General features: G+C 47.4%; 1 protein-coding gene across 1 annotated transcript in view; it reads right to left on the reverse strand.

Moving 5' to 3' along the window:
• EPS8L1 (EPS8 like 1) overlaps positions 1 to 15,012 on the reverse strand; it is a 46,730-nt gene that overhangs the window by 15,188 nt on the left and 16,530 nt on the right. Inside the window, exons 5-15 of the mRNA XM_035134588.2 lie at positions 14,577 to 14,738; positions 14,279 to 14,428; positions 13,758 to 13,840; positions 12,198 to 12,313; positions 12,004 to 12,056; positions 11,047 to 11,173; positions 10,125 to 10,213; positions 9,952 to 10,026; positions 8,214 to 8,362; positions 6,514 to 6,655; positions 5,252 to 5,280 (exon numbers count right to left, since the gene is read on the reverse strand). Of these exons, the coding sequence (XP_034990479.2) occupies positions 5,252 to 5,280; positions 6,514 to 6,655; positions 8,214 to 8,362; positions 9,952 to 10,026; positions 10,125 to 10,213; positions 11,047 to 11,173; positions 12,004 to 12,056; positions 12,198 to 12,313; positions 13,758 to 13,840; positions 14,279 to 14,428; positions 14,577 to 14,738 (1,175 nt within the window). The remainder of the gene's footprint in view (positions 1 to 5,251; positions 5,281 to 6,513; positions 6,656 to 8,213; positions 8,363 to 9,951; positions 10,027 to 10,124; positions 10,214 to 11,046; positions 11,174 to 12,003; positions 12,057 to 12,197; positions 12,314 to 13,757; positions 13,841 to 14,278; positions 14,429 to 14,576; positions 14,739 to 15,012) is intronic.

Genomic DNA, 15,012 nt, shown 5'->3' on the forward strand with positions numbered 1-15,012 from the left:
CCTACCTTAGCTGGCTGCCTAGCGTCCCCCTCTTGGCTCTCTTCTGGGCGCCATCTTTCTTTAACCGCTGTCCTCTTGTTTTCATCCTGTTATATTTCCCTTCTGCGCCCACCACCAGAGCATCTGGCCTTGCCTTCTGTGATACCTACATTCCTTTACACCTCCCTGTTACAACCAGCCAGCTCCTATTACGTTACCTTATCCCAGTAAACCCAAGAGCCCTTAATTCCTGGTCTGTTGTTCCTTACATTATTCAGCCCTAACAAAACCCCATTTTGTTTCAAGCTAACCCAGGCAGCCTCGTTGTTCCCAAGCCCTGCTGCCCTGGCTCATTCTCACGGCTTTTCTAGAAAACCCAGTTCTCCCACATTGTACACACAGCCTGGAATGGAATTCCTTTGTGCTTATTTAGCTTCCTGCCAAGCCATGGCTACCCAGGGGCTGAAGAGATTGTCATGTTCTCTTGAGCCTGCTGCTTGTGTGCTGTTCCACATTAAGAACTCCCTGTGCCCTGTGCCCAAATTACAGTGCCTGCTGGCCATTACCACAGTGTGCTCCCGTCTATGGCGGCATTTGTGTTAACGTTAAGTGAAAACAAGTAACTCTACAGGAGGCCCTCACTGAAGGGGACATCACATTCAGCAATATCTACCTGGGGATATAGCCAACGAGTCTGCCTGGCTCTGCTCCCGACTGCTTACACGCCCACACTCTCTGTGGTGCGCAGGTGCATTCTGAGAAGGAACCGTGTAATGTGCGCAGGAAGCCAAACTGTGTAGGATCCAGCATATTAATTCTGCGCTCTTATTGCTTCCTTGCTTGAACTCCTCAGCGGAACAACTGGGAACCATGCAGCAGCCTAGGCCTCCACTGCGGACTACAACTCCCATCATCCCTGACCACTGGCCATGCTGGCTGGGTGTTGGAGTCCAACAACAGCTGGAGGGCAAAAAAAAAGTTGGCTGCTACTCCAGCAGCCACTTAATGGGTGGAAATAAATGGGTGGAAACCCTATAATTACTCCCAGCATTATTAATCATCCTCCATATTTTCTAGAGTGAAACTTTGCAAGGGCTGGAAGGTGACATGGAGTGGAAATGGGGTGACACTGGGCTTAATCGGTGTGTGTGTGTGTGTGTGTATGGAAGGAGCCCCTCTGTACATAGAAGATGTACGATCTGGTGTATGTGACTATGACCTGTTCAAGCCTTCTGCCCAGTGCTGAAAGAGGAGGGCACAGGCAAGCAGAAACGTATGCGTGGATGAACGCATGTCTCTTCAATCCAGCCACATGGCACAGAGCCTGGGTACATGTTACACTCACTGTGTTAGGGGAATCCCTACACATGAGAACTCTGCCTATGGTGACTTCTGAAGGGCTTGCCATCAACAGGCAGAGGAAGCTGGAAGGGACAGGAATCGCACACACAGAGTGAAGGAGAAGCTGCCAGCTGTACCTTTCGTACAACCATAGAGTTAAAAGGGAGCACGATAGTCATCTAGTCCAACCCCCTGCAATGCAGGATTCTTTTTGCCCAACATGGGGAATCGAACCCACGACCCTGAGTTTAAGAGCGTTCTCGTTCCCCCCCCTCTCCTACTTTCCCCTCCCAATTGGTAGGGGAAAGGAACACAGAAAATCAGCTGCGAAGAGGAGTGGTAGACAGACAGAGGCTACTAGTGCTTCCTCCTTCGCTGCATCATGTGTCCGATTGTGGGATTCTATTTTGTAGTGACTGTAACGTGAAGCCAAGGCTTTAGCCAAGCCAAGAATCCACGGCACTTTTGCAGAAGTACAATTCCCAGTCTTCTTTTTGGGAAGACCTGGCTCGGGACTCAAAGCTGTTTGCTCTTTTTAATGTAAGTGTTGCTCGGCCCCTTTTTCTGAAGGGTTTTCCAGGAAGTGGAGACCTTGGATCTCAACACTTCACTGGAACCTTTTTGTGACTTCTCTATGCAAACAACATCACATCATAAATACTTGTGGAAAATCCACCCTAAGTAATAAAAAGGGGAGAGGTCACTAGTCTAGATTATTTCAATGACCCATTGGGACCTTAGTCTATCTTTGTCTTGCTTGAAATCCAGAATTTCTTGTTCAGCTAAAAAAAAAGGCATCTGGTTTTAATTTGTTTCAAGAACTATGAGGGAACCCACTCCCTCCCTGACACGGTATGTATCAGTGAACCGTCATTTCCTCATTTTTGGGCAGTATGTGCACACACACACCACTTATGGGACCAGAATTGTCTCCCCCCCCCCATTGTACATGTCTACTTTAGTTCAAGGTATCTGTTCTTGCGCCCATCTCCCTTTGTTAAATTGGTTATATTTCAACCTTGTGGACCTCAAGTAAATCATTATGGGCATATCTATACTAAATATGTTTGAAAAAAGTTTAATAGTCATTATATCTTCCTGAGAGGCGGTTCCTGGAGTGAGGGAGCTAGAGACCACTCACAGATCTTACCATCCTCATCAAAGTGCAATTCTCAGGATTATTTGGTGTGTGTGTGTGTGTGTGTGTGTGTGTGTGTGTGTGTTATAGTTGGAATGCTATAGAACTGAATTACCCCAAATCCCAGGGTGGTCGTAAGGACAAAACTATCTATCTATCTATCTATCTATCTATCTATCTATCTATCTATATCTATCTCTATCTACCATCATCTAAAATTGCTATACTACTGGTTAAAGATAAATTAATTAGTTTGCAGCTGAGGTGCCAGAACATTTTGTTTCAGTTCGCGATTGGACCTAATGGTCAGGGGTACCTTTACCTTTTGATTCTTGTTCTTGGCAAGTATTAGGACTCACTGGACAGTTAGGCAGCAGAGGATTAAACTACAGTAAGCATTTGTTGCTGTTTAGTCGTTTATTCGTGTCCGACTCTTCGTGACCCCGTGGACCAGAGCACGCCAGGCACTCCTGTCTTCCACTGCCTCCCGCAGTTTGGTCAGACTCATGTTTGTAGCTAAGCATGGGAGTTGGTATAATGACCAACAAGGCCTGTATGTTTTCTCAGAAACCTCTTTCTTGGCCACGCTGGATCTGAATTTACTTTTCAGTTGTTTTTAAATCTCGTGTCAGGGTTGTTGTTTTTAAGTACAGTGGTGCCTCGCTAGACGAATTTAATTCGTTCCACGGGTCTTTTCTTATAATGAAAAATTCGTCTAGCGAATCCCATAGGAATGCATTGAATTTTTTTGAATTGTTTTTTGCCCATAGGAACGCATTAATTGAATTTCAATGCATTCCTATGGGAAACGAATTCGTCTAGCGAGGCAACCTCCACTAGAAAAAACCTTTCGTTAAGCGGAAATTTCGTTAAGCAGGGCATTCGTTAAGCGAGGCACCACTGTAGTTCTCCCATCAGTGAAGAAGACTAGGAACCTTTTTTTTTTTTGAAGCAGATGAATTTAATAAGCTGGATTCTTTGGCAGCTGCTAACATTTTGCATTCAGAATTCATTGTTGTGACAGTGGCTAGGTAGGTCCCTAGACACAAATGCAAACAGGTTCCGATTTGGGTAGGTAATTGCCAGTCCCCACTCAATGTTAAATGGCTGCTGATCACTGATCCGAAGCTCCCTTACTCCCACGCACCCTAACAGCCACTTGCTGCAATTTATACTGACTTATACAGACCACCACCCTCACCTAGTAAAGCCCCTGCCATTCCCACCACCACCACCTTACTAGTCCTATCGCTAACTTTCCTGCTCACCACCGGACCCAGCTTCACCCAATGCAGAGAGACAGAGAGACAGACGGAAACAGAAACAGAAAAGAACAACATAGAATTTATCTAAATTTCCCGTGATCAAATGGTTCACAAATTTTCCCAGCTGGGAAGACTCTCTACATCAGGCACCCCCAAACTCGGCCCTCCAGCTGTTTTGGGACTACAATTCCCATCATCACTGACCACTGGGTCCTGTTAGCTACGGATGATGGGAGTTGTAGTCCCAAAACATCTGGAGGGCTAAGTTTGGGGGTGCCTGCTCTACATGAAAGGCATATTATGGTGAGAAGGAGTCCTTCATCATGACAATGGCCCAAGCCATTCCATTCCCAGCCCTTGCGTGCTCTCTCTCTCTCTCTCTCTCTCTCTCTCTCTCTCTCTCTCTCTCTCTCTCTCTCTCTCTCACACACACACACACACACACACACACTTCTTTCAAGCTCCCCCACCCTTAGGGTCCAGCAAAGACTCTGGAGGTCTGTGAAGCTGTGATTCAATTGGTGCCTGGATGAGAGCCCAGCACGAAAGGGTTTTGTGCAGCATGGTTGGGAAAGGCCTGTGACTCTGGAGAGCTTTTGTCACTCACAGGAGAGGCAACACAATGGCCAGTACTTTCAGTTCAGTATAAATTTAGCTTTCTATTCCCATACGCTGCCCCCGCCAGTGTTGCACGGGGGCCCATGCGTCTTAGGTCACTTGTAGACAACCTGTTTATTGAACATTCATTCTGATTTATATGTTGGTTGGGAGGTTATAGGATGTTGCATCAAGCCATGGTTATCCCACACTTTCTGGTACATTTCCCCATCATTTTCCTTATTGCAAAAAGTCAGACTTAAGAGGAAAGCGGCTTTGTTGCGCAAGAGCACCAAACTTTAATTGTGCTTGTATGTTACTGAATCTCCCGTCTGCAAAATAGCAATAGTCTATATTACTGTATCTGCTGCACACAGAAATAATATTCTTAAGGTTTTATGGGGCCCCTCTTCTATGTAGTAACAGATAATAATAATAATAATAATAATAATAATAATAATAATAATACGGTAATAATTTCTTTTTAACTAGTATTTATTAAGACTCTCATATATATATATTAAAAAGGGAAAGCCAACATCCCTTTTCAGAAAGCTGACATTTTGCGGCTCCAGACACAATAAGACAGAAAACAGACAATGCTGGTCAAATTCTGAAATTTTGGGAGAACTTTACCAAAACTTTGCTAATCCCGTCCTATCCTTCAGTATAAGAACAGCCTGCTGGATCTGGCCAATGGCCCATCTAGTCCAGCATCCTGTTCTCACAGTGGCCAACCAGATGCCTATGGGGAGCCTGAAATATCTTTCCCCCCCTCTCCCCCCTTTCCTCTCCCCTTGCCCCTCAGATCCAATTTCCAACCCTGCCTCCCAAGCTCCATCCGTCCATCCATCTGTCCATCCATCCAAACATCTCAACATACCCTCCCAAATATAAAAACTGATTGGCCAGAGGCTTGAAAGGGACTTACCCATTGGCTGCAATTGTGGGAGCTGATTGCTGCAACGGAGGAGAGCGGGGAGGAGAAACAGATAAATGGTTAACTAGCAAGACCGCACAGTCACCTTAGCCCAACATCCAGCTCAAGGCAGGATCCTCCCCAACTTATCACCTCTAACTGATTAGGCATGAAGTCATACCGACTGTAGTCAGAGCCAACCTTCCTCCTGCAAACTGGTGCCCTCCAGGTGTTCTGGACTACAGTTCCCATCAGCCTCAGTCAGCACAGTCGTATGTGGCTGGGGCTGATGGGATTTGCAGCCCAAAATGTCTGGAGGGCAGCAAGTTGGGAAAGGCTGATTCAGATCCACTCTGCCTTTGCGCATACCAGCGCAAAGTGGTGGCTAGAATGTTTGGCCAGCAAGACCTACGTTCTCATCCTCACACAGCCCATCAAGCTCCCTGGGTGGTCCGGGGCAAGCCTAATTAATGTGTAATTAAGATGCACGGGAAGATACAAGATTGGACACTTCAAAAGGAAACTAGACAAATTTGTGATAGATAGTTCTACTACTGGCTGAATAGAGCCCCCATTTTCAGTGCCACTATGCTGATGAATATTAGGGAGAAGAGGGGAGGACAAACAACGTGGGATAGGTCTTGCCTTAACAACCTGTTTAAGGGGCTTCCCTGAAGTATCTAGTTGGCCACAGAAGGAAGCAAAAGGCTAGTTTAAAATGACTTTTAGTCTCACTCAGCAGGTCTATTCTTATAGCAGAGAGAGAGAGAGAGGTGGAACTGTAGGAAGTTGTTTTTTAAAAATGGTCTGAATTATGCAGTGAGTAGCGGCTGTGGAATCAAACAGTCATAACGCTCTTCTAGAAAAGTTGGTTCCACCAGATTCTTATTTGTAGCAATGGCAAACAAACAAGAAATGAGCTATTGGATCCACCCAGAATGGATTGTGATGCCCCAAAATACAGTGGAATTTGCTGCCAAGGAGTGTGATGGAGTCTCCTTCTTTGGCGGTCTTTTAGCAGAGGCTTGACAGCCATCTGTCAGGAATGCTTTGATGGTGTTTCCTGCTTGGCAGGGGGTTGGACTGGATGGCCCTTGTGGTCTCTTCCAACTCTATGATTCTATGATCAGAATGGATCCTTCGAGCTACTTTCTGCCCACAAGGAGAACTTGCTCTTTCTTCCGGGAGGAGCAGATGCTTTTGCAGCTGTCCTCTTGCCCTTGGTGTGGGTTTCGCAAATGTTTATCCTGCCTGCTTTCCACCTCATCACTCACTTGGGCGCGACGTTCTTCGTGCCGGTGCTGCATCTCCACTGGGTCTTCCCAAGGCTGGCCAGAAGCGTCTAGGCGTGGCGTCTCCCAGCCACTCTGGAAAGTTGGGTTGTAGGGATCTGCGTAGCCCCGGGGGAAGTCCACTCTGGGGTGCACAGGGCAGAAAGGAGGTAGAAATGAATAGAAGAAAATAATGCAATTGAGAATGAGTGAAATCATGAAATGAGGGGTTGTTTTTGTTTCGATTGTGTTTTTTGTGTTTTCATATTGTGATTTTTATCTTGTGAACCACCCTGAGACCTGCAGGTATAGGGTGGTATAAAAGGTAAAGGGTAAAGGGGTCCCTGACCATCAGGTCCAGTCGTGTCCAACTTGGGGTTGCGGCGCTCATCTCGCTCTATAGGCCGAAGGAGCCGGTGTTTGTCCGCGGACAGCCGCAGACAAGGTCATGTGGCCAGCATGACAAAGCTGCTTCTGGCGAACCAGAGCAGCGCACGGAAACGCCGTTTATCTTCCTGCCGGAGCGGTCCCTATTTATCTACTTGCACTTTGATGTGCTTTCGAACTGTTGGTGGGCAGGAGCTGGGACCAAGCAACAGGAGCTCACCCCGTTGCAGGGATTTGAACCGCCAACCTTCTGATCAGCAAGCCCTAGGCTCTGTGGTTTAACCCACAGCACCACCTGGGTCCCTCAATATAGGTGGTATACAATAGGGTGGTATACAAATGTAATAAATACTACTACTACTACTACTACTACTAATAATAATAATAATAATAATAATAAATAATAATAATCATGAAACCCTGAATCACATACTGAAACTTGCCCATTAATTTCTGATTAAAATTGCCAAAACCACTCAGCTGATCTACCTCAACCCGACCAACACTGAATCACTAGCCAGTGTCACAAATGGATGGGTCTAATTTATCAGCAACATATCAAAAACCTTGGAATGCAAATCCCCAAGGTTTCCAATGCCCTATGAGTCTGAACTGAACCACTGAGCTCCAGTGACCAAGCTCATCTGGTGACATCAGCTCAGTTCAGCCAATGGCAGGCAAGAGAGGTCATGGCACCATGACTGCAAAGCTGAGCAGCCAGTGGCATGAAGAAGGGAAACAGGGCCAGCATAGAACTGAGAGTCCGAGGAGACGGCTGCTCGGTTTAGGAAGAAGTGGGTGGAAAAGCAAGTGAGCAAAGCCATTGAAAACACAAAACTGGACAAAATTTGAAGAGGGAAGGACAGGGCCGGATTTAGGTTTGATGAGACCCTAAGCTACTGTCCTTTGTCAACAACAGCTGTCCTTTGTCAACAACAAATTGTCGCTGTTTTTTGGTGTTGAATATATGCTATATGGTAATTTATGGACCTAATAGGAATCTAAAGCCCTTTGTACATGTTGCCATGCAATCAGTCCATGCAGAATGTAGGCACCCTATATAGAGAAATGAGCACACCAGTGATATTTTAGGGAGCAGGCTAGCATTACTTACATCATAGGAGCCTACACAACACAAAACACTGTTGCTGTATGTAGGTTTTATTTTATTTGTTTTCATCTTATATTTTAATTTGTTTGGGCCCCCCCCCCAAGAAAGTGGGGCCCTAAGCTATAGCTTGTTTAGCTGATGCATAAATCCGGCACTGGGGAAGAAATAACAAACCAAGACAAGTCTCAAGTCCCTTCCCCCTTACCTTGGCCTGGTCCAGTTTTCACCCAGTGAATACCACAGTTCCGCCTCCTGGTCTCCCAAGCAGCCTCGCATCAGGGTCACTGCTTCTAGGGTCAGCATGGGGCTGCGCAGCTCAGAAGCGAACGCTGGTCCCCCTGAAGACTCCACAACCTGAAGTGGGATGCGAGAATAAAAGTTATTGTTATTGTTACATTCTATTTATTTATATCCCAGTCCAGGACTCAAGGGGGCCCAAGTTCTCCACAGGAGGTGCTTGACTCTAGACCAGTGGTTCCCAACCTTTTTTTTTTTGGCCATGCCCCACCTAAGCATCTCTAAAACCCTGATGCCACCTCCCCCCGCCCCATAATTCTTTATTGTTTGTTTATTTATTTATCCCCGCCCATCTGGCTGGGTTTCCCCAGCCACTCTGGGTGGCTTCCAACAAATACCAAAATACATTAAAACATCACAGATTAAAAACTTCCCTAAACAGAGCTGCCTTTAGGTATTTTCTAAATGTCAGGTAGTTGTTTATCTCCTTGACCTCCGATGGAAGGGCGTTCCACAGGGCGGGCGCCACTACCGAGAAGGCCCTCTGCCTGGTTCCCTGTAGCTTTGCTTCTTGCAGTGAGGGAACTGCCAGAAGGCCCTCGGCGCTGGATCTCAGTTTCCGGGCTGAGCAATGGGGGTGGAGACGCTCCTTCAGGTATACAGGACTGAGGCCGTTTAGGGCTTTAAAGGTCAGCACCAACACTTTGAATTGTGCTCAGAAACATACTAGGAGCCAATGTAGGTCTCTTAGGACTGGTGTTATGTGGTCTCGGCAGCCGCTCCCAGTCACCAGTCTAGCTGCCGCATTCTGGATGAATTGCAGTTTCCGGGTCACCTTCAAAGGTAGCCCCACGTAGAGCACATTGCAGTAGTCCAAGCGGGAGATAACTAGAGCATGCACCACTCTGGTGAGATAGTGAGATAGTCCGCGGGCAGGTAGGGTCCCTACCGCAGGCAGGTAGGGCAGATGGAGCTGGTAGACAGCCACCCTGGACACAGAATTAACCTGTACCTCCATGGACAGTCCAAAATGACTCCCAGGCTGCGCACCTGGCCCTTCAAGGGCACAGTTATCCCATTCAGGACCAGGGAGTCCCCCACACCTGCCCGCCTCCTGTCCCCCCAAAACAGTACTTCTGTCTTGTCAGGATTCAACCTTAATCTGTTATTATTCAAAAAGTGAACTCCTACTCATGTGAAGGAAGTCTAAAAGGCCATAAACTGTTAATAACTCATTCTTGAATCCCCCCTAAAAATAAAATTGCTCCCCTGTGGGGGGGGGGTGTGCCCCACATTTGGAACCACGGCTCTAGAGCCAATCTGTACACGCAGCAACATCATGCAATGAAGCTTTTCATGGATTGCACCACGCTGCTCTCCAAGGGTGCTGGGAGAGGACTGCACTTTTAATGCTCTCCCATGGCAAAGGAGACTTCACATACAGGTGCCTAGCATACCAGGGATACGTGTTCTAGGCTCCCCTTTGATACACCAGTTTTCCACATGCCATGATTTATTTATTTTTTAAAGGGTTTCAGTCCCATGTCTGCCATCCGCATGGTATAGTTCACCCTGTCATTCTGCTGCTTGGGCAAATCACCTTCCAGGGTTTAATTACCACTGGTTTGTAGAGCAGCAGCCCCCTTGTTCAGCTGCCTGAGAGTTCATCTTCCCCTCCCCTCTGCCCCATCGAGCCTGTTGCTTACCAGCTTCAAGGGGTTGAAGAGAAAATGTATGAGCTCCTCTGAGGTAGGGTTTGCAATGTTCGATTTCAGCCTTGCCTGGGTGGCGGGAACAAAAGCGTATCCTAGTGGTTAGCATGAGCCAGGCAGGCGCCCTCTTGCTTTCTCGCGAGAAAAGTGCATTCAGAGACACTCACCAGAAGACTGAAGGAATATTTCATCTTGGCCAGAGCATCTTCAAACTCCTCTTGGGAAGGAGGCCGGGATCGGATTGTCAGGAGTCCCTCTGCGGATGCAGCAAAGTAAGAAGATATTGACACCTGCGCTGCAACTTGGGCTATTGTTCTACGATGACATGACATGCAACCTAAATTATGTATACTTCCTCTTGGAATCGCAGCGGAACAAAGCAAGAGGCATGAAAGCACAAACGAATGCCAAAACAGACTCAGGCGTGTGCCTACATCCCACTTCCACCTCACCAGTCCAGAATCTGTTTTGGAGACCAGAGCCCCCGGTCCCGGTGGCTCTAGAGGCTTCCTCAGCACAGGTGCCCAAGGCCTCCATTATATGCTCCGCATAATGATATTACTGCGTTACACATGTCAGTACAAGACGCCCACATGTGGAGCTGCACACACGGTGCGCAGCAACTGTGTCAGCAAGCCTTTGGAGCCAGGACCAGAGTTGCAGGATTTCTGCCTGCAGACTGGAATCCGTTGAGGGTTCTGGAGAAAAGCCCCTTGCCCCAGGTTCCGGCGGGTCTGGTGGTTTTCCCTGAAAGAGCGACTCACGTCAAATGAGCAAAACACACACACACACACACACACACACACACACACACACACACAAAGAGACCTCTTATATATGCAAAGCTACGGTGCTATGCCGAAACAGGAGACCTGGGGCCTGTTATGTTAGGGAAGCCTTTCAGAGCCCAGTGAAACTTTCTGGATACTGGTGGGTTTCCAGAATTGTCCAGAGGGCAGAACCAGAATGTTCAGCCAGACAGGAGCAGCATTCAGAGGCATCTCTAGTTTCTAGCCGCCTCAGTTATCGTGGCAGGAAAGAGAGGGAAAATGTAGTTTCCTGGAGCCCGGTTTGATCTATATTTCTCACCGCCTGGCCCCCGGCGACGCCCCTTTGCGGAGCGCTTGCGCTGATCCAGGACACGGAAAGCTTCGGCTGATTTCTGCAGCTTCCCTATGAAGGCTTCCACGTCGTCAAAAACATGGTTCAGCAGCTCCTGTCAGATGGAGAGAGGAAGGGAGATGACAATAGACAGCTCCAGCTGAACACTCTATATAGAGCCCTCCATGTACCAAGAACCAAATGCACAAATCTGTACATATCGACTCCACTGAGTTCAGTGGAGCTTACTGCTAAGTAAGCGGGTATAGCATTGCAGCCTCAATTTCTAAAAAGAAAGAAAGAGTTGTGGCATGTACATGTACTGGAATTCCCTGTTCTATGCAAATTCATGTGATGTTCGCCTGCCCTAACTACACTTTACTCCTGGAAAAGCAGAAAAGACCATCTCCTCAATCTTGAACTCCTTGAAGGAAGTGCAAGATATTTATATCAACGGCAGCATTCCACTGTGCTACAGCAACATAAAACTACACGTGGTTTGCAGAACAACAACGATACTTTTAACAGAATGAAAACACAGTTCCCTAAACATTACATGAGAAAAAAATAGTATTTAAGAGATCATCCCAAATACATTCTATAGGTTGTGTGTGTGTGTGTGTGTTTCTTAAAGTCCAGATATGCCAATACGCTCTGCACTTTTAACAGCTGTACAACAAGCAGGGAAAAATCCCCACCACAGGTGTATCTCTCCCTATCATTTCTTTGTTACCTGTCCAAACCTGCACATACCTGTCAGGAAGATGCCAAGGGCACTGAGTATGCATCAGGGGCAAAAGGTGACGGGTCCCACTGGGTGCATGCAAATATAGGCAAATCCACAAATCCTACCTCATGGCAATCACTCCTACCTCCCACAAATCATTCTAACCTCTTTTACAGGCCACCTGGTTTTTCACACCACACCTTTCCAGCTAAACTTACCACATTTTGCTCGGACTGAACAAAGGCCAGGTCAGATTCAGCTGCCGAGGTATCTGGAAGTAGAAAGAGCCAGGAGGTTAGACATGCTACACTATCCTCTGCCCACCCTAAAGTTCAGTGGTGTTCAACTCAGGCATAAAGGTGTGCATAGTTTTGCAGCCTTCGGCTAAGGGTCAGGGCTCCTGGCTTCTCACCATTCTCCCTTTGCTCTGGCACGATAACTGTTGTCCTGGAGGGCACCTGTTTAGGAGACTGAGGGAGGGTCTCTGGAGCCTTGTTGGTCTGACTGCCAAGCCAGTTCTGGGTAGCTCTGAAGACGAGAGACGAAAAGCAAGAGGTTGAGATTAAAAAGGAAGGGCTCTCACCCTGAGAGAGAATGCTATTCTAGACAGCTCTAGCTCTCATAGCTGCCAAGTCTCCCGTATTCCCCGGGAAATCCCCGTTTTTCCAGCTGTTCCTAGCTGAAAAAACGGACCCCCCCCCCGGTTTATTCTGGCATGACAGCCATTTTGGAACTGGGCAGAGCATGCTCAGAAGCGACTTTTGATGCTGCTCTGCCCAGTTCCAAAATGGCTGCAGTGCGACTTCTGGCGCAGCGGCCATTTTGGAACTGGGCAAAGCAGCATCAAAAGTCACTTCTGAGCATGCTCCGCCCAGTTCCAAAATGGCGGCAGCGCTACTTCCGGTCTGCTACTTCCAGCCCGGTCCCTTATTTCTCCGACAGCAACTTGGCAGGTATGCTAGCTCTCCTCTGGCTCAAGCGTAGGGAATCTTTTTCTGGTCAAGGGCTACAGTGCCTTGGGTGTGGGAGGGGCTGGAGCCAGTGGTGGGTGTGGCCAGAACCAAAGTGGGCAGGGCCAGATCCCAAACTATGTCACTCACAAACATGTGTACTGGCACTCCAGCAGCTGCTTTTACTAGTGAAAACAGCTTTGGTGAGGTTTTCTGCTTTGTTTTAGCAGAAAAGCAGTGCATGTGGGTGCTTAACCCTTTTCCGTTGCTTTTTTGCTGCAACTCACTCCCACTTCAAGCCACTCTCCACACCTCCACTCCACAGGGTTCAAGAAGCATGGGAGGAAACTTGCGGGGGGGGGGAATCAGTGGGACTTGCGTTAGAAAAATAGCATGTGGGTGAAAGCGTCAGATGCCTCTACCAAAACATCTCTACTGTAAAACCACACAGACCATTCCTTGTAGCTGCTCTTCCATAGAAAAAGCCATCAGCAGGATTAAAATACAGTGTGTGCGCGCATGTGCACTTTGCAGCCTTCCTAGTTTTAGAACTCCCCTTTCCCTAAGACCTGTGGCTATACAGTGGTACCTCGGTTTATGAACACAATTGGTTCCGGAAGTCTGTTCATAAACTGAAGCGTTCATAAACTGAAGCGAACTTTCCCACTGAAAGTAATGGAAAGTGGATTAATCCGTTCCAGACGGTCCGCGGAGTAACCGTTCATAAACTGAAGCGAACTTTTCCATTGAAAGTAATGAAAAGTGGATTAATCCGTTCCAGACGGGTCCGCGAAGTACTTAAACTGAAGCGTTCATAAACTGAAACATGGGTGTAATTGGTTCCGGAAGTCTGTTCATAAACTGAAGCGTTCATAAACTGAAGCGAACTTTCCCATTAAAAGTAATGGAAAGTGAATTAATCCGTTCCAGATGGGTCCGCAGCGTTCATAAACCGAAAATTCATAAACCGAGGTGTTCATAAACCGAGGTTCCACTGTACAGGCTTATGGGTCTGCACTCACCTGAGTGCCTCCTTCCGTTGGGCATTTCCACCTGACTTGAAGTCCAACAGAGCTCCATTAATGTCCTGCTGGATCAATTCTGCCTGTAAAATAGAAGAGAAAATAGAACTCAGAATGCTTGGCAGTGAGAGATAAAACTCTCTCTCTTCCCCAGCCCATCCCCAAAATATGCTTTGTGGCAGGCACCCCCAAACTCGGCCCTCCAGATGTTTTGGGACTACAACTCCCATCATCTCTAGCCAACAGGACCAGTGGTCAGGGATGATGGGAATTGTAGTCCCAAAACATCTGGAGGGCCGAGTTTGGGGATGCCTGCTTTGAGGCATCACATTAGCCTTCATAAACCTGGTGCCCTCCCAATGTTTTGGACTCCAGCTCCCATCAGCCCCCGCCAGCAGAGATGGGCATAAGATTGGCAAAGACTGCTTTAGGTTACATTTCCTGAAGCTGGAAGAGGGCTTCACTATCAAGAGTCGGTTTTCAAACTTCCCTTATGGATCCACAGTGTCCCGTTTCCTTACCCCTACATGGTCACATTCAAAGAAGTGGACATCTGGTTTGAGCTGGTGGGGTTCCTGGCACACAAGCAGAAGCAGCGACTGGGATCGAGACTCAGTTCGAACGGCTTCACAACGAGCCACAGCGGCTAACCCGTAGTTCTCCAGCTCATCCTGTAGGGGGAGACAAAGTCACCAAACAATCCAGGCAACCCATACGGAGCCCTCTCCAAAGAAGAGATATTGGATCACAGGGCTACAGCCAACAACCTCTTGGTCCCTATTCGCCACCCAACATCCCAGTCCTGGGTTGCTCCTCTACCTTTGAGTCTACGTCGAAGAGCTTGATGGCCGACCCGTTGACCTGAAGCAACATCTCCTGAACCCAGATCTTCCCTTGGGCATCCATGACAGACAGTTTCCTGGTGGCATCCTCCACAGTTGCCAAGTCATCCTCGTCCCCGATGGAGAAGGTCACCAAGTGCTGGAAGATACAGAAGGGAGAGAAGCCTGTGCAAATCCGTCTTAAGTCACCGAGGTTACTTGTTGCTTTATTGCACTAGTTTGCAAATGGTTCTGGGGACCATCAGAAGGGCTTCCCTAATAATAATAATAATAATAATAATAATAATAATAATAATAATAATAATTTATACCACGCCCCATCTGGCTACTCTGGGCAGCTCCCAGCAGAATATTAAAAACATGATGAAACATCAAACATTAAAAACTTTCAGATGTCTTCTAAAAGTCAGATA

Source organism: Zootoca vivipara, chromosome 13 (assembly GCF_963506605.1).
Source record: "Zootoca vivipara chromosome 13, rZooViv1.1, whole genome shotgun sequence".
Taxonomy (NCBI): Eukaryota; Metazoa; Chordata; class Lepidosauria; order Squamata; family Lacertidae; genus Zootoca; species Zootoca vivipara.